At 37.5% G+C, this 19,106-nt stretch overlaps 1 protein-coding gene across 1 annotated transcript in view; it reads left to right on the forward strand.

Moving 5' to 3' along the window:
- LOC126236758 (cullin-3) overlaps nt 1-19,106 on the forward strand; it is a 297,410-nt gene that overhangs the window by 213,448 nt on the left and 64,856 nt on the right. The window contains exons 9-10 of the mRNA XM_049946298.1: nt 8,466-8,573; nt 17,298-17,422. Of these exons, the coding sequence (XP_049802255.1) occupies nt 8,466-8,573; nt 17,298-17,422 (233 nt within the window). The remainder of the gene's footprint in view (nt 1-8,465; nt 8,574-17,297; nt 17,423-19,106) is intronic.

Raw genomic sequence — 19,106 nt, forward strand, 5'->3', positions numbered from 1 at the left:
TGAAGTTGGCTGAGAAAGGGAGGGGAGGGGGGGGGGCAGTTTCAAATATTTTTAAAAGTTGCCCAAATTCAATACTTTGAAGATGGGGACATTCCCTCCCTCTCTTCCCCCCCCCCCTCTCCCCCTCCTCCACTCCCCCCTTTTTCTTTTTTAAAGTTGACATGTCAGGGTTCAATATACAGTGAAAACTTTTTTTCATAAAGCAAAATTGTGATTACATGTTTTGTCCTTAAACTTCGTTTGTATGGTACTGTGGTATTGTTGTTAAATGTCAGATTTATTTTTCAATTATTGCTAAAGTTTCAGAACAGTTCAGTCACCCTAGTTTCATAAAGAATCCGCTAGTATCACAAAACATATAATCAATATATCTAAAAACAAAGATGATGTGACTTACCGAACGAAAGCGCTGGCAGGTCGATAGACACACAAACACAAACATACACACAAAATTCAAGCTTTCGCAACAAACTGTTGCCTCATCAGGAAAGAGGGAAGGAGAGGGAAAGACGAAAGGATGTGGGTTTTAAGGGAGAGGGTAAGGAGTCATTCCAATCCCGGGAGCGGAAAGACTTACCTCAGGGGGAAAAAAGGACGGGTATACACTCTCTCGCACGCGCGCACGCACGCACGCACGCACGCGCACACACACACACGCGCACACACACACACACACACACACACACACACACACACACACACACACACACACACACACACAGTCTGGTGTCTGTATGTATATATATATATATATATATATGTGTGTGTGTGTGTGTGTGTGTGTGTGTGTGTGTGTGTGTGCGCACGAGTGTATACCCGTCCTTTTTTCCCCCTGAGGTAAGTCTTTCCGCTCCCGGGATTGGAATGACTCCTTACCCTCTCCCTTAAAACCCACATCCTTTCGTCTTTCCCTCTCCTTCCATCTTTCCTGATGAGGCAACAGTTTGTTGCGAAAGCTTGAATTTTGTGTGTATGTTTGTGTTTGTTTGTGTGTCTATCGACCTGCCAGTGCTTTCGTTTGGTAAGTCACATCATCTTTGTTTTTAGATATATTTTTCCCACATGGAATGTTTCCCTCTATTATATTAAAACATATAATCAGTCAGATTCATCCCCAAGTGGGTTGAAGTTGACAAACACTTTTTTTTCCTGATCAGTTAGATAAAAAGGTAATAAAGACCAAACATTTTATTACTACGGCTCAGTACCTATGCTCTGAAATTAAAACCAATATATATTGATTTTATTTATTTCAGAAATATTTAAGTTTAAAATCGAAAATCGATTCAGCTTCACCCCATTTGATGGTACAACTGCTTTGACAAGTATTGTGTGCAGTGAAATTAAGTTATTAAGGAATTGTTCTGATTACTGCTTCGCCGTTTGAGGAGACTTTTGTAGTAAGAGTAGACTCTTTCATATTTACACAGTAATCCTATTGCTTCCACAGAACTCTGCACTGGAGACTCACATTCTTTTCTATTTATTCTGCTGCAGTACATTTGTAGTAGTTTACACAGTCAGACTTTTTAAAGACTGAGAAAAGTGATTCGTGGGGATGAGGTAGCAAGGAAGTAGGGTGGTATAGAGGGTGGTCACAAGAGTGGATTTGAGTAGGATGATCAGATCTGTTTACTATGAAGATGAAGTGTGGTTTATAAGATGTACAGTCTTCTCAACAGAAATATCACAGACTGTGTGTTCACCAGAAGAAGGAATGATAAAAAGAGAATTGCTATATGAAACAGTCGATGATAGTAGAAGAAGAAACAGACAGCACATGTATAATGATTGAAAATTGTTGGCATGATGGGGAGTGAGGTGAAGTAGGGAAACAGAAGAGGAACTCAATACAAATGAGCTCAGTAATATGTAAGTCTCAGGTTGAATCCTGAATAGTTTTGTGAGCTTTTGTGCATGTAACAAATTACACCTAGTGACATGACTTTTGTGGATGTGAAAATACCAGAGTTCATTACACTGCAAATTAGATGTTACACTGCAGGTTCACCATAATGATTGATGAGCCGTTTCATGGGAAAATAAAGAGAGAGATATTCATTCAAATCAACCATTTTTTTGATGAGTTTCTTCACTTGCAAAGCATTTATGCTCTTAGTGCTGTGTTAAATGATATAAATATATCTTTTTGGTTAGTCTTTTTGTTGTTAATTACATATCTCACATTTACTGTAAATGAACAATATTACTGTGTTTCCATAGTCTTTACTCCAAAAGTATTTGAGAGAGAGATTTGTCAACTGTTTGGTTACTAGCCAGTATGATTCTTCAGTCACCACTGTTGTGTGTTAGATGTGTCTTAAGAAAAATCTAACCTATCTTAATCCATAAATGCAAATTAATATTGCAAGCTGCTCAGTCCTGAACATTTTAAAACGTGTGTTGTCACTATACTTCAGTATACCTTGCATTAAAATTACAATCCCAGGAAGTAGCAAATAACATAATTGTATTTATTGCGCATGTACAGTACAGTAGCATCAGTTCACAGTTAAATTTGCAGGTGATTTGGTGGTATCAAGGGTTGATGTTTAGTTCAAATAGTTGCCATTTCTGGCACGAACAGTAGGGCTAATCCTGCAGTACTTTTGAGCTAATCTTAACTTGGATGACAGATAAATGTATGTTATTCCTTGCTCCTCAATCCCTATGTCAGAGTTAATCAATAACAGTGGTTAGCAAGTGCTGGCAATACCAACCTCCTGCCAACCTATTAGATGATGGATCAATAGAACTTGCTGGTCAGGACAACAGTTGAATTGCCTCTGTGTCAAATTAGCTTAGGATATTGTGGGCAACATATGTGGTATTGTGTTACTTTGTAGAAAAATGACACAGAGACATTGAAGATAGGACACAGCCACTGGCTTTAACACATCAGGGGTATAACACCACCTGTCCAATTTGCTAGCTATGGTGTTGTATCCTCAATACCATCACATAAGGTGCTGGGCCCTTATGATGATGAAAATGACAGCATTCATTCTAGCTAGAGTCTCCATGCACATGGGTAATTCTGTCGTGAAGCTGTAAGCAGAGCTGAGACTGAAAAGATGATGTTTGGCCACTCCTTTATCTTTACCTACATGGGGGCAGTATAGGATGCTGCTAAGTGAAATGCATAGAAGATAGTGCATAAGGGAAGTGCAAAACCATGGAAATAGCTAAGGAAAGGAAGATATATGCGAGATAGAATGGACTAGAAATAATGAACATGTGCATTTCAGAAAAGCTGCCTTTGCACATGGTTGTGGTTGGGGATGGGGATGGGAGAGGGAAGATAAAAATTAAGAGACGGATGATGGTGGTTAGGAGACACAAGAGTGGTGCTGAGGAGATGGCTGGTAAATGATTTATTTATCATATGAAGACAGGAGAAATGCTACACATAATTTACAACAAATATATACATTTCTACACAGATATATACAATCAAGTCTGTAATCGATTCATAGCTCTAATTCCAGACCTGAAGTCAAGTTAGAAGCTTCCACAGAAAAATTGTGAAGATCTTGCATTCACTATTTGAATGCTCTTGAGGGAACATTCAAATGTTATGTGGATATACTGTTTGCTGCTCTTTGCCGCAGGCACATTCAGGGGAAGACTTCCAGGGATTGTGATGAGGGGACAGATAGTAATGAAGCAACTGGTGGTGATGGTGGTGGTGGTGGTGGTGGTGGTGGTGGTGGTCCAGCCTCACGTATAGAATTATGACCTATCAGTTTACTGGATCTCTGAAACTTTTGCTCAGTTTGTTTCATTACAGTTAAGTAAAAGGGTAGAATATTGCATATAAAATGGTTATGGTTTTTACAAGAACTGAATGCTCCTTGGAATGCATTTTCGCGAGTCTGTGTAGTACTACCTGCGATTCTGTTTGAATCTCCTCAGCTGCATGAAATCTTCTGATTTTTAACTTGAGACTAATTCTGGCGAATAAAAAAGTCACTTGGTGCCAGATTGAGTGAATTTCATGGATGAGGAGCAACTGTATGTTTTTCGACAGAAACTCCTGTGTGATCAATGCAGCAAGTAACCTTGCATTGTCGTGATGGAGGAACCACCTATGCACTATTTTCATCGGACAAAATCCTCTGACATGTTCTGTAATGCAGCCCCATGATATTGCATACATCCATGTTGGTCTGCCTGCGATCTTCCAGCACTGTATTCCAAACAGTAGTGACTTTTCAGGAATAATGCCAGTTGATGGCTGTCATGAATGGGAATTGTCATTAAACAATGTTGTGCCATGTTAGAAACATTTAAAACAGTCATAAGTTTGGCTGTGATCTAAGGCATCTTCCCCAAATGCTTGCTTCAGCATGTCATGTGTTTCAGGTAGTGGTTTTTCAGAATCTGTAACAGAGGTTTATGCGCACATATTGTTCCCAGACACCCATCATTGTCAGTTTTGCAAGATACGCAAGCCACCAGAATGGAAAAATATCCATAAAAACCAAATGCGACCACCTAGCCTATAGCTGTTTGAGCCACTGACTTTCAAAGAATGTACAAGGTACCACCTGGTTGTGTTTCGTCATACTAGCTGGACTTCACAAGCTACGCATACATTACAGGGTCCTTCAGGGTAGCACCTCATAGTATGGTGTGATAAATTTTGAGATGACAGAGTATGCAGTTAAAGTAAAGCTTAGGAGACATTGATAGATTTAATGGACATAGTACTAATGCAGTGCAATGATAAACACATGACACACACTGTGTACTCATTCTTCAATGCATACAGCTAAATATTTTGTACATTGTATTTTATGAACATCATCAGGTTGGAGAATGATTGTTCTTTATGTTCTTGTTAACAAATCCCAGAAATTTTGTTAGTGCTTCTTTAGGTACTTACATGACATCTTTATATGCAGAAAGAACACTGGTAAACGTTTCAAAGATTCTGGAGTGTCCAGAGTATTTGTGTTGTTTCAGGTAGTTCTTTTTGTGAACGTTTCAGTATATCAACAAACAGACTAAATAAGAGAGTAAGTATCAAAGGAAATCAGCTTGTGTGTTTTTCTTAATTTAAGCTGTTCCCTTTGTAGTCAGCATTGTAACAAACATATATGCAAAGACAGTGATTTTCTGTACGTCTGCTTCTATTTTAAGAGTCATTCTCTGTTTCTGTACTCTGAATTTCAAGTGACTAATTGTCTATAGTGAACCATTCAGAATTTTTTTTAGACTTATCAGTTTTTACTGTATATGCATCTGATGACACTGGAAAATATAGTGGCAGCACTGTAAAATGGAGCGCATTGATGAATATTTTATAACTTTTTGGTTCTAAGCTTCTTTTCTTCCCATGCTTGGCACCTCATATCACTCATCTCATTTGGGGAAGGGCTGCTTTCAGAGCTACATTTCTTGTTTGTCTTCAGTAGTATCACAATGTGATGCGATATATATTGCACTGCCCATAACTGTTACAGATGAAGACAGAGCAGCCCTAGGCCAGAAAATTCTTGTCCCAGTTCTGCAAAGCAGTAGTAACACATCAGATACTGTAGTATTATAACTCAGCTTTATGAAATTTAAAATTGTGTGGTTTGTAAACCAATTGGTTTCCAGTACTTTAAGCAATTAAAAAAAAAAAAACTGCTAAGAGGAAAGATATTAAAGCCATTTTTGATTATATAAGAGGACAAAGAGTTTATGGAATTTTCAAGAAGATATTCTCATGGTCACTGAGTAGCCTTTAATTGTTCTCCTTTAGGCAGTAGTGGGGTATTGAAGCGGACAGATTACAAGAAAGAATGACATTTTGTTGTTCAAGAATATGACTGAGCAAATAGTGAACCATTTATTTTCATTTGACATAATTGCAAAACACTTAGACATTAACTAGTATCAGTTTACAGTGGCCATCATCAGAACTGTAAAATGAAAGCAGCAAATTGTGATCACAATGAAATGTAGTGCTTAGGCTGATACTGGTTAACATTTTGTAGTATTTTGTGACTGTGTCAAATGAAAATAGTGTGTTAATGAAGTGGATGGATTTAGTCATAAATTACGCATTTTCATGGTGTGGAACACCTTATCAAGTAAAATGACTCTGGTTTTTTAAGCTTCTCATCTGTGCAGAAAAAGGTATGCACTTCACACCTCTTCATCATTGATTGTGGTGAATTAGATACATCAAAAGTGCATAGTGTATGTAATGTGACTTCACTTATTTTTGTGTATTACCCATTACTGTTTGACTGTCAGTTACTGTATCAGATTACCCCAACATTCTGATTCTCTCTAGTTACAACAGCAATCTTTCACTTCCCTCCAGTCCCACATTTCTTCCTTGTTTCCACCACACTAACTCTCGTGTCTCCACACCTAACCTGTTTCTCCTCCTCCTCCAACACCCTTCTTCCTCCTCTTTATACATTCCCTCCTCTTTTTGTAACCAAAAAAGTGATAAAGACACTTGAATCATATTTTAGAGAGTTTTTTACGAAAACTGCATCTGAGGATTTATATTTAGGTTTGCTCTATCTTTGAAGATTACTTCAAGCCAATGTTTAGGTGGTTTATCACAGTAGATAATAGTTAATTACTCTCCATATTTATCGAGGGCACAGTCTATTATGATGATGATGATGATGATGATGATGATGATGACACTAGAAGTATATTAATCTAATCTGTATTTCTTCTTGTGTTACTGCTAGCCATTTCCAATATAGTTATTGACTGCTGCTCTTCCTCAATTTCTCCCCCTTGTGTGCTTCTCTTTTTCCACTGAATAGAGGTATTGGGGTATTTCTTCCAAAAATGAGGGTACTGGATTTTTCCTTATCTGTGACTCATTATGCAAATACTAATTGTAGGTACACCCATTACACCATTTTATGATATCCCCATAAGGACAATGAAAGAAATTTTTCTTACCATGTTTGATCCTAGGAGTTAAGAGACTTAAGCCTCTTCATTAATACTATTCTGAAATTGTGGAAGGCTCATACAAGTTTAAATATTTTTTATGCCATCATAATTAGGTAGGAAAGGCTTTGGTTAACTTAGAGAACTGTCACCTTGCAGAATTTTCCAGTCCTGAGTGCTTCTTAGTTGTATTCAATTTAGTTTCAGAGATGGATATACAACAGTCTTCCCTAGACAGATGTCACCTGGAAGTTTTCTGTTGTATCTTTTTAGATATCTCATTTGCTACATAGTGAATAATATTCTTTGACAACACTGTTATTTGGACCTCTGATGATGTCTTTCATCATCTGCCATTACTGTTCTATTTTTACTTTGGATGTCACTATGGGCAAACCTGTCAGTTTTTAACGGGTGAAGGAAATCCCTCAGTAGTATCTTCTGCAGTACTATCTTAGCCATTGCCACCAATAGCACTATTTTCTTAGTTAGGATTCAAGTGTAGTGTCCATGATTTCACTTTGTGTGGTTCCTCTTATAACTCTGAAGCGGCTAAATGTCAGTTGCAGATGATGATTAAAGGAGTGGAGTGCAGAAGTGAACTGGCTTCAAATTCTCAGTGGGAAGTAATTATATGCTCTTGTGCATCCAAACTCTCCTGTCTGTGAAAACTCTTAGCTACCTATATATATATATATATATATATATATATATATATATATATATATATATATATATATATATTAATGAGCCCAAGCAGGAGAACAATATTGGCAGCGATGCTGATTGCTCCCATTGTTTCTTGACTATCCACTTAGTAAATAAGTTGCATCTGAGATGCATATATTTTGTGAGCTTGAGGACATTGGAGCAGGTAATACACATTTACACTATGAAATCCCACTTGTTCCAGTGCCTGGCATGCACTTAAAGCCATTGTGTGCATGTGACAATAATGGACAATAAACTAGTACACACTCCTATGTACAGATGATTAGCATGGAGGTATTATATGGCTATGTTTTGGAGAACATAGGAATTCAACCAATGAAGACTTGATAGAGTTCACAGCAAAAAGAGACTAGCATACCACACATTAGATGTTCTCATACATATAGTGATATTGCTATTGAGGCACAGGTTTAAGTGTCAGTGGGAGCAATACAGCGCCTATCTATAAGTGAGGGTTAAGAAATTACATTTGGTGAAGCCAACTTCCCAATCATAGTGTAGCTCTTTCCAGTCACTAAGGCGAGACAGTCCTCCTAACATGCTTCTGGATTGGCCACATACCTCACATTCTTTCATTTTAACATTCGCACCTGTCTCAAAGCAATGTGATGTAATACTTAGTGTACACACATTTCTTGTTGTAGGAATTTTAGTTATTTTATTGTCAGTATTATATTTTAAATTGTGTGTGTGTGTGTGTGTGTGTGTGTGTGTGTGTGTGTGTGTGTGTGTGTGAGAGAGAGAGAGAGAGAGAGAGAGAGAGAGAGAGATAGATAGATTACCTTTTGGAAATTGTTGCAATCTTTCTTTGTTCACAGACTGAGTGCGGGTGTCAGTTTACATCAAAACTGGAAGGAATGTTCAAAGATATGACTGTATCAAACACAATAATGGAAGAATTCAAGGACCATGTCATGACATCAGGGGTATGTGTGAATTACCTATTTTACTGGCACGATGATTTGCGTAGTTGAACATTTCCAAGTATTGGAAAAAGTATGCAATGAACAGAACTAGTATTAAACATCTTCACTTCTCAGTATTGTTACTTATTAAAGGAAATATTGTTTCTGTTTTCTGTATGATATTTAATGAATTTGTGTGAAGTTAACAAAGAAACTGTCACATCGGACTGAAGTTGAATGCTTTTCTGTTACATAGATGGATTGACGCAGTATTTAAAGAACAAGCTTGACAGCTGCAGTTTGCATTAATTCAGTAGTGTAAATGTAACTGACATACATCAGCTTTTCTGTTCTTGACTCAAAATAAATATTAAAAGAATTTGACTCCTTGCACAGGTTATAAATAATGTAGAGTGCAAGTGTTATCAGTATGCTGTGCACTTGTAGACAGTAAAGGTCATATTAGAAGAATCACTTTGTAGTCACTAAAGGCTTTTGTTACTAGACCATACGACATACTTACACACTCCAAAATCTTGGTGGGAGGGGAGATAAGTTTCTGCCCCCTAAATCCATTAAGTTACGTGACCTACAGGCAGAATCAGTGATGAAAGTTATGCTGTACATCAAATGTGGTATTAGTATTTTTATTGACAGCAGCTTTTGCTAATGACCAAATCAAACTGGCACATCACTAAAGCTACTGCCTGTCAGACAAAATTAAATGTCATATAATTCAAACTCTATTCTGTCCATCCCTGTCATAAGTTTCCACAAAGGAATGGAAGGTCTTGTAAACCAGAGTAGTTTAGATTAGATTTACTTTCATTCCAATTGATCCATAGTGAGGATGTCCTCCAGGATGTAGAACATGTCAGAAAAACAATAGTACATGACAAATATTTACAAATGAAACAAGTAAGATAATGTACCTTCCACAGGTCCTAAGTGGAATGATTATCATTTTTTAAAATGAAAACTATATGAAAGAATCATTTTACAAACACTCATTTACTAAGATCGCATTAATGCACTGAATTTAAAATGTAAACAAGTGTTTTTCTATTTTATTTATAAGGTAACAAACATGTAATAGAACTAGTACAATACTTATTTAAAATGTTAAAATGAACACATTACTGCACTAAAATGGTTCAGAAGTTAGATTGTACTTATTTACGTACTTACACACACACACACACACACACACACACACACACACACAAATCGGTTTGTTCTACTGAGAAATTTATCAATGGAGTAGAAGGAGTTGGCCACCAATAAATCCTTTAGGCTTCTCATAAATAGAAATTCATTGGTTGTTAAGCGTTTTATGGCTACTGGCAAGTTATTGAAAATGTGTGTTCCTGAATAATGCATACCTTTTTGTACAAGAGTAAGTAACTTTGAATGCTTGTGAAGATTATTCTTATTTCTAGTATTGATTCCATGAATTGAGCTGTTCGTTTGAAAAAGTGTTATATTTTTAAAGACAAATTTCATTAAGGAATAAATATATTGGGAAGCTGTAGTTAGTATTAACTAGTTCCCTAAACAGGCTTCTGCAGGATGTTCTTGAGTTCACACCACATATCTCTTATTGTACGTTTTTGTGCCCGGAAAAAAAAAAGTATATTTGTTATCCATGGCTACATACAAAGGAATGTGTGATACGGATGTTTGGTGTGAGTGCATTAGGTCTCTTCATGTAGTAACATGGTGTACATGACCCAGGACAACCGGGAGATCCGGGAAAAACCCAGGAATTTTTTCATCCTGGAGAAAACCGGGAAAAACCCAGGAATTTTTCATTGTTTTAGTTTTAAGTTAAATTTTTGTAACTTTGACTGGTAAGAACGAATACTCTAACAAAGAATATTACTGTATCTCACTACCGAAGAATAATACTGCAGCAATAAAACATGAATGAAAGTAAAACTTTAGTTGGAAAGGAAATGCGCCATACACAGTGACAAACACAGTGCTCATAAAAGCGTCTGCCAACAGCAAAATGTGTCAAAGGCTTTAGGAAGACTATGCAGTGTTGCATAACAACAGATTGCCTCCGATGAACATGACATCACAATTGTTTACATTAGATTCTTTCGAGCATTTGCGAGCGAGCTTATGCGCATATGCAGTTGAGTTGCATATGAGTAGTACCTTCTCCCGCTTCTGGCTACAGATGTTTGGCAGTTAGCTGTATAAGCAATAGCAGCAAGCAGCCAGATGCTATCCGAAACAATTTTACTGGTGCGCCTGAGCTGCCAGATTCACGTATGCCCAACAGGTGTGGAACTAGGGGCTGGGGGAAAACCGGGGTATCTGCCTCGGGTGGCAATTTCAGGGGGGAGAGGGGGGGCAAATTCATATTATTGAGTAAAAATACCTTGTTTCACAAAGTGCCTAGCATCCAGGGCCCGTTGGTCTATCGATTACTCATACAATTTTGAACGCATCCCTGTTGGTTTTTGAACATTTTGATCAAATTCTATATTGATTTCTGATTGAATCGTTAGTTGATTTTTGAATGTGTGCATAGTGTACGTGATGTCTCTGCCAGGGGAATCCCTGTCGTATCTAGAAATAAACTTTCCTGCAAACAAAAGGGGACGGGTCTATGTGCAATACACGCTGTCGACTTCTTTGACACTGCAGTACAATTTCGTACACACGTAAGGGTAAATGACAATCACTGTTTATGTGGTTGACTGGGTTTGCAAATGATCAGCGTTGTTATAATTACTAGCAAATTCCATAGTTTCGTACCACCAGAGTGGAAATAATCGACTAACAGGAATAACAGGCAACAAAGATTACGTATTGTCTTCTCAGTGATCCAAGAAAATGAAATTTTGACAGAAAGTTTTTGGCCAGACCGCTACACTACTAAGGACCAGTTATACAGTCTCCGGCTAGCAGCCGCTAAAGTTCTATTCTGGAGGTAGCAAGGAAAATGCGTTGTACAAACATGTAATAATGCCTAACCGGAGAATAAATGTGGGATAACTAAACCAGTGACTGTGGCAGGTTTTGTGAAGTTAATCAGAGAATAAAGTTTGACCCTGGCAGGAATAGTTACAGAATTAGTGATGACAAGATTGTTTGTTAGAATGAGGAAGGAGAAGAAACGCGGACTCCCACAAATTGCGGAAGAATATGACGATTCCAAATTTATATAAAAATTTTGTACTACTACTTTTTGATCTCATGCTTCAGAAGCTAGAGAGTATGAATGAAATGTGAAACTATTTACTAACATAAAATTTCTTGCTTGTAGTAGGCCTAATAGGCATTTGATATTGGTACTTCGTGAATTATATTCTGTTGTGCAGTCTCGTTTATTTGGTGTGTGTAACAGTTGCTAGAATATTAGGCAGACCTATTTCGTTTTATCTAGCAGGCAGTGACAAAATACATGTAATCAAATCGAGAATCCACACCAGTCTTGGGTACTAATCGTATTAATAGATTTTCTAGTATTAGACAACGACATTTCGTTTGATGAGGTAATAGATTCTTTCCTAGAAAGGAAAGCACACCATGTAAAGTTGTAGCAAGATTAGAGAGAAAAAAATGCTAGGACTTCTAGATTAGAGAAATGTGTACTGTCTTGCTTGTCTCCTGTCTTTACTGATTTTATGTATCTTATATTTAATTTTATGTCACACAAAACAGCAAGTTATTAGCTAATAGGCAATAAAGAGTGCAAATTTTCTAAAGAATTCTTGTTCTTCCAGTTACAAATAATTCCATCCGCTATTAATTGTGAGTTTATTATTTTAAGTGGGGCAGGATGTCAAACCGGCCAACTGGGGCAGGAGAGGCAACAGAGGACATTTTAGATTTCCACTGGCCTGAATATAGTTTGATGACACCCATTACAAAATATTACACGTTTGAATTTCACAGTGCGAAATACAGAGACGTGCGATAGAAAAATGCTGTGTGAAGAGGTGTGGCACTTCACTTCGGCACACTTAGACCAAATAACATGTCTTACGTTCCCTGAAACGTATATGTTTTATGTATCAGACTGTTCAGAAAGATGTGCGCTACAAAATGAAGATTTTTTGAAAAGTCTATTTTTTTAAATTTTTGGCGTCCTGCCTCAAATGTTCGAGGGAGGGTGAGCACCACTATCTAACATTGTCCCGGTTTGGAAATATCATAGATCCGGACATAATGCACAGAACAGTCTGAGTTGTTGTGGAGAGATGGTAGTCTCCATGTGACCCATGTTTAAGTGATTTTGTTGTTTCCTCTTCGTTCATTGCTCTCACGTCAAATGAAAACAAAACGGATTTCTGTGGCCAGCAGCTATCAAATGAATTAAAATTCATTCACATAATTACGGAAGGCTAAAATATGTTATTAGTTTCAGATTTTGTTTCCACCTTTCTGACAGGCAAGCGTTAATCGCCTTGCAGAACAATGAAGTATTTTTTGTTGGTTTGTTAAAGAAAACTACTTTTATTAATCTTTTATGCTGAGGCCAAGTTATTTCAAACGAAGTGTTTAATTCCACACTATTGGCTAGTTTCAACTGTTCACAGCTTTTCAAGTTCACGTTTTCATTTTCTAGCACGTATGGTATTATGCTATAATAAAGAACCGAACATGAGATAATACGGTACTGGTACTCCAACAAAATTTTCATTTGAATCTGGACATACGAATGTGCACTTTAAGCCGAATTATGCATTTTAGTATGGTTCACAAAATTCCTGTGCTCTTGGAGTATGTCTTGTTTCTTTTATGACATAATGTAAGATCTTTTAATGTTTTACATGTATGAACGTTCGGGCTTCCTGCGTCGTCATAGCTGCGCAAGCGCGGTGACGCCTGTCATCTGGTGCAACTGCTGAAACAAATCTAACAGGTCGCGGGAAAATATTCTGAATGGGTGTTTGAAAAGCGTTATTTTCAAGTAAAGTAAATTTCCTTTTACACAAGATGAACTCTGTGCGCGAATGTCCGATGAATTTGTTAAATCTCAGAGCATTTGACTCTCATTCAAAAATCAAATCTTTAAGGATGGCCAGAGGATCAGACATTTATGTCGTTGTTAAAAATTTTACTGGAACATTTGTGTGATGTATCTTAAAGTGTAACACGCGCAAAAAAGATCAACATTATGTGTGAAGGCTTAGCTTCTCCTGCAGCTTATTAATCCAACATTATATGTGAAAGCTTTTCTTTTCTTGTAGCAACGCTGTGTATATTAATTTAAACCATTACCTTTTCCTATCTGTGTGTTCGCGCTGCTTTACAGTGATGTCGCTATTGGCTGACTACATCACGTGTCCTATGCTCTGAATATCTGCTGCCATCGGCTGGCAAGATGGCTTGACATGAGCTATGACTGGCTTACAAAAGCACATCACAGTCTCGATTTCAATCCTTCGGAAAGTAACATGCGGTGTTTGGTGGAATTCGTATTTATACTTTCGTAATACGAAAATATGCAGTGTACATGTTGCTGCACATCAGACATCTTTCCAAAATGTGTTTTTTCCCCGTGAGTTTAGTTTTCTAAAGTGCCGGGAAATTCTACGCCGGCGTATAAAACCACAACCATTGAAAGGATTGATAAGTTTTACAGTTCCGAGGAAAGGTATATTGTTACTTAACATGGAAAAAATGTATTTTCATCCAGGAGAAAGTGTATTTTCATCCGGGAGAAAGTGCATTTTTAACCGGGAAATCCGGGAATTTTTTTTCCCCGTCCATGTATACACCCTGAGTAATGGAAGAAAACAGAACTAAATAACTTTTGTTACACAGTGTAAAGTCCAGGTTGGAATACCAACACTATTATGAAAAGGGTAGATGCGTACCCACCGTAAAGATGACACATTGAGTTGCAGGTAGGCACGATGAAAAGACTGTACACATGCAAGGTTTCTTCCAGAGTCTTCTTTAGAAAGAAACACACACACACACACTCTGCATCGAGTGTCCAGGATTGCTTTCCAATCCGTTACCTCGTGTGGTGTTATGTTTTGGGGGCGTAGGAAATGGTCAGGCTGATCTACGGTTCGCAAACTTCGTGTAGACTGTTGTTCATATGCCTCAGAATTCTAACTTTCCCATCCCTCTGCATGTATTTCATCTCCACAATATTGAATCATTCAGGAAAAACTGTAATATTCATTTAGTGAACAGTTGACAGAAAAACAATATGCACATTTCCTTTAAACATTGTACAAAAAGGTGTGCACTATCCAGCAGGTTTTATTTTCAACAATACTTTCAATGGGACCGAAAAATTAAGCGAGAAACTCTAACTAGTCAAATCTAAGTTGAAATATTCCCTTGTAGCACATTCCTTCCATTCTCTACAGGAATTCGTCACAGTAGTAGAGAAATTTTCTGTACAATGAGTTATATATTTGTACACACCCACACAATTTTCCGTATTTTTTTAATTATTTTGTTCATAAATTTCCTAATCAGCAGTATATGAACCATTTACTGTCTCATTCCATGACTGAGTAGCTTTGGGTCACGATTCCAAAGAAATTGGTAAATTAATAAATAAAATAGTAATTTGCAGTTAACTGAGGTTCCTGGGTTGAACATTAAACTCACTTAGAGGCCAAGAATTAGAAACTGTATGACACTTCTCTACGAGAAGAGCAATGTACTGGAACTGAAGATCATCCCGAAGTGCGGCAACACGTGGTTGAAGCCAGGGATACAAATTGAAATACAGGAAATTATGGCCCACATGATCCGGTGAAACACCACTGAGCAAATAAAAGATTTTTCCTTTTTATGGAGTTACGGCAGATTCAATAACAGACATAGCTCAACAGCAGTAGTTGACTCCTTACGTACGTTGTGTCGACCCAAATTTTCTGACTTCATGCAGTTCACTTGGTTCCAGGGTACAAACCCTGGCAACTAGCATTAAAGATACACTTCTGAGGATCTTACTAGGAATGGAGTTGCTACATGCCCAATGTTTTGGTTGTGCAGCAAATGTGTCTGGGTGGAACAAGGGTGTGAAAGGAATCCTCTTTAAAGATCATCCAAACAGCTGTCACACCCACTGCACTAATTATTGTGTGAGTCTTGCACTACATGGAGTTTCAAGAAGCTGTGATCCCCTGTGCTAATAGTCTCGGTAATTCTGAAACACGTCTCAGATACAATTCTAGAGTCTGCAAAAAGGAAGAACTTAGGTGGATGTTATCCTACTATGTGGTGTCAGTGAGATGAATCCAAAATCAAAGGTCAACTGCTGATACCAATGTGAAAATAGAAGTAACAAACTTATAAATGCTGTGATCACTTTAGTACAGCAGTTATTCAAAGTTCCAATTTTGGCAAACTATGTTGCCATCTTCTTATCTCATGCACTACACTTACAAGAATCTTGTCCGTGTATTCAATAATTAGTGTCACATAATACGTAGACAATCCCAGAACATCCATGGCATAGTATGTTGGCATTTTAGAAGTAAAATAACCATTATTTAAAATATCATACACATTGCACCAAGTATTACATGCTAATGCTCACTTAAGAGCCTCATATATGGCTTCCAAACAGATCTTCAATTTACACAATGTTTATAAGAGTCGCTTGGAGTCCACAGAGCAGACTTAAATCTTGGTAAGATTCTCGCACATCTCAAAATGCTGTGAAGCATTATCACTAGTGTTCAACCATGTAATTTATCCTCTACTGAAAGACAACTAATTCATGCGATCATTCTGTTTAGAGCAGTTCCAATATAATCAACATCTTCTGATAGGTCATTCAGCTCCTTGCAGTGACTTAAAAGTTGCCTCAGATCAACAGTGACAGGTGAAGTAATTTCTTAACAATGGAAAAGATACCTGAATAACAAAGTGGAGAAAGAAAGTTGCAAGCCAGCTATTTATTAAAATTCATTTCAAAAATAATTCAGAATTGTACACTTGGATTACAGACATCAGACTTGCAAATTGAGTACTTACTAACTTCAATTTAATTTTGAATTGTAAACACAATTTAATGATACTTACTAGTTCCTGTATATACATTTCCATGACTCTCAACAAAGCTTACACAACTTTTTTTCAGTGCATTGTCAAAATTTCTCGCACAACTAGAGATGTTGGCTAAGCAAAACATAAGTGCTCTTTATTATTCCAAAGAAGTGTATGTAGTGAGAAGATACTGAAAATGTTCTTTGATGTGAGCCTAAATTGTCAAATGTTGAATGAAGATGTACTGTTTGGGAACACAGAATGCGATGCTGTCTCTGTTGCCTCTATCACCAACATTGCAAAGTTTTACCGGGGAAATAGTTGCACAGAATTTTGCTACTTGCTGTTATTTGCAGATAATAAGTAATGAGTACACATTTATGATGATGTCATGATAGACCTTTATACAAAAGCATTCATACACACAGTGTACCTCTCTTAACAGTTTCTCTCAGATTTAACAGTGGAAATTCCAGGATGGTATAACAACAATATGGAAGGGGTAGGTTGCAGCTCACCACATAGAAGAGCTGTTGAGTCAGAGACAGGCACAATGAATCTTTTTTTCCCCATTGTACCTATCTGTGACTCAGTTCTCCTCTACATGGTGAATAGCAATCTAGCTTCTCCGTATTGTAGTTATACTCAAGTTGTATGCCACAGTTGCCAGATATGTGTTGTTGCTGCAAATAAAATACATTAGGAACACAGACTTAAGCTGGCTCAAGATTTATGCAATTTTTGTGCTTCATTGATTTACAGACAAATCTTCATGGTGTAGACATGAGTGTGCGGGTTCTTACCACTGGATTTTGGCCAACACAAAGTGCGACTCCAAAATGCAGTATTCCAGCAGCTCCCCGCAATGCTTTTGAAGCTTTTAGAAGGTAAGTTCAAAGTAATGAAAACTTAACTGTCACATTCGTGGTTTTAGTTCAGTCTTTAGTAAAAGAGAACATAGTGTATATAATATCAGGATTGGAAGAAGTTGTGTATTGAGTGATCATGATGGACAGTCAATGAAGAGGATTGTGGTAAAAAATAAGAGGACGGCAGCTGCAAAAGTCACTGCAAAGCTTAATGCTTCACTTGCAAACCATGTTAACAACAAAACAACATGGACCGAGTGCCATGAACTGGGAATTGCAGAGTGAGCTGGAATTTTAAAACACAGGTGATGCAAATGCCAGTAACAAGGAAACATTGTGCCAAGGCCATAGAACCTGGACAGTGGCGCAATGGAAGAGTCATTTAGTTGTATGAGTTTTGTTTCAACAGTTTCCAAATTCTGGCCGAGTTTACGTCTCAAGAGTGAAAATGGTGAGGGTTCAGTGATGATTTGGGCGGCTGTATCATGCGATTCCATGGCCCCCGTGGTTACACCACGAGGTCACACCACTGGCAAGAATTACATGACCGTTTTTGCTGATCAGGTCCATCCCATGGTGCAGTGTTTTTTCCACAATGTTGATACTGTGTTCCAAGAAGACAGGGCCCCTATACTCACAGCTTGCATTGTCCAGGACTGATTTTTGAGTGGTGGGGAGGATGAATTGTCACATCTTCCCTGACCACCACAGTCACTGGATCTCAGTTTCATTGACCCTTTGGTCTACTTTGGAGAGAAGGGGGCATGATCACTATCCACCTCTATCCTTATTACCTGAACTTGCCACTATTTTGCAGGAAGAAATGTATAAGATTCCCTTGAAAACCATACATGACCATTATTTATCCATTCTTAAATGACTAGTAACAGTTTTGAAAGCCTGAGGGTTTTCCTGCGTCATATTAGTCTTGATAATGTATAGTGCTTTTGGTTTTTCCATATTTTTGTCCACCCCTGTATACAGACCATATGGTATGTAAATTAATTTCAGCCACAGCTGTCATTTCACGGTAATAGAACACTTTTTCCGTGGACAACAAGTAGGAATAATTTGTGGGCTATACTTGGAAGGTGTTCTCGTTGCATTGCATTTATTAACAGCAGCCTTGAAAAATTGAAGCAACAATAAAATCCTCAGAAACTACTGCTATCTTAAACTATTTAATGATACCAAGGGTACATATAATTTGTAGTATCCACTGTAGAAGATTCAGTTTTGAAACTTCAACAGATTATCACTGTCAAAGAACAGCCATCTCTGTCAGTCAGTGACAGCTGTGTATACACAGGCAGGCAAATGGTGATTAGCAGTCTTTCATTGCTAAACACTTGCCTGTTAGTGCACACAGAAAAGGTCTTAACTAATTTAGTAACAAAGTTGTTAACTAATGAGCATATCACCACATCTGTCATTAAATGCTTCTAAAATTCAAATTGTACTTTTTCCAGTAATATTAAATTTCCGGATTTTCAGTCAAAATTAACAGCATCCTCCAGCACATAAAACGTATTGTGAGTATTTTTTCTCATTCTCCGATGTTGAGACTGGTTACACACGCGTGTAAGCTCTTTGGGATTGAGGGTGTTTCAGTTTCTAAATAACATACATTTCTAATGAAAATGAAACAATGGAAAATCCAAGTGAAAATGAAACAATGGAAAATCCAGGATAGATTGTAACA

Source organism: Schistocerca nitens, chromosome 2, assembly GCF_023898315.1.
Source record: "Schistocerca nitens isolate TAMUIC-IGC-003100 chromosome 2, iqSchNite1.1, whole genome shotgun sequence".
Classification (NCBI taxonomy): domain Eukaryota; kingdom Metazoa; phylum Arthropoda; class Insecta; order Orthoptera; family Acrididae; genus Schistocerca; species Schistocerca nitens.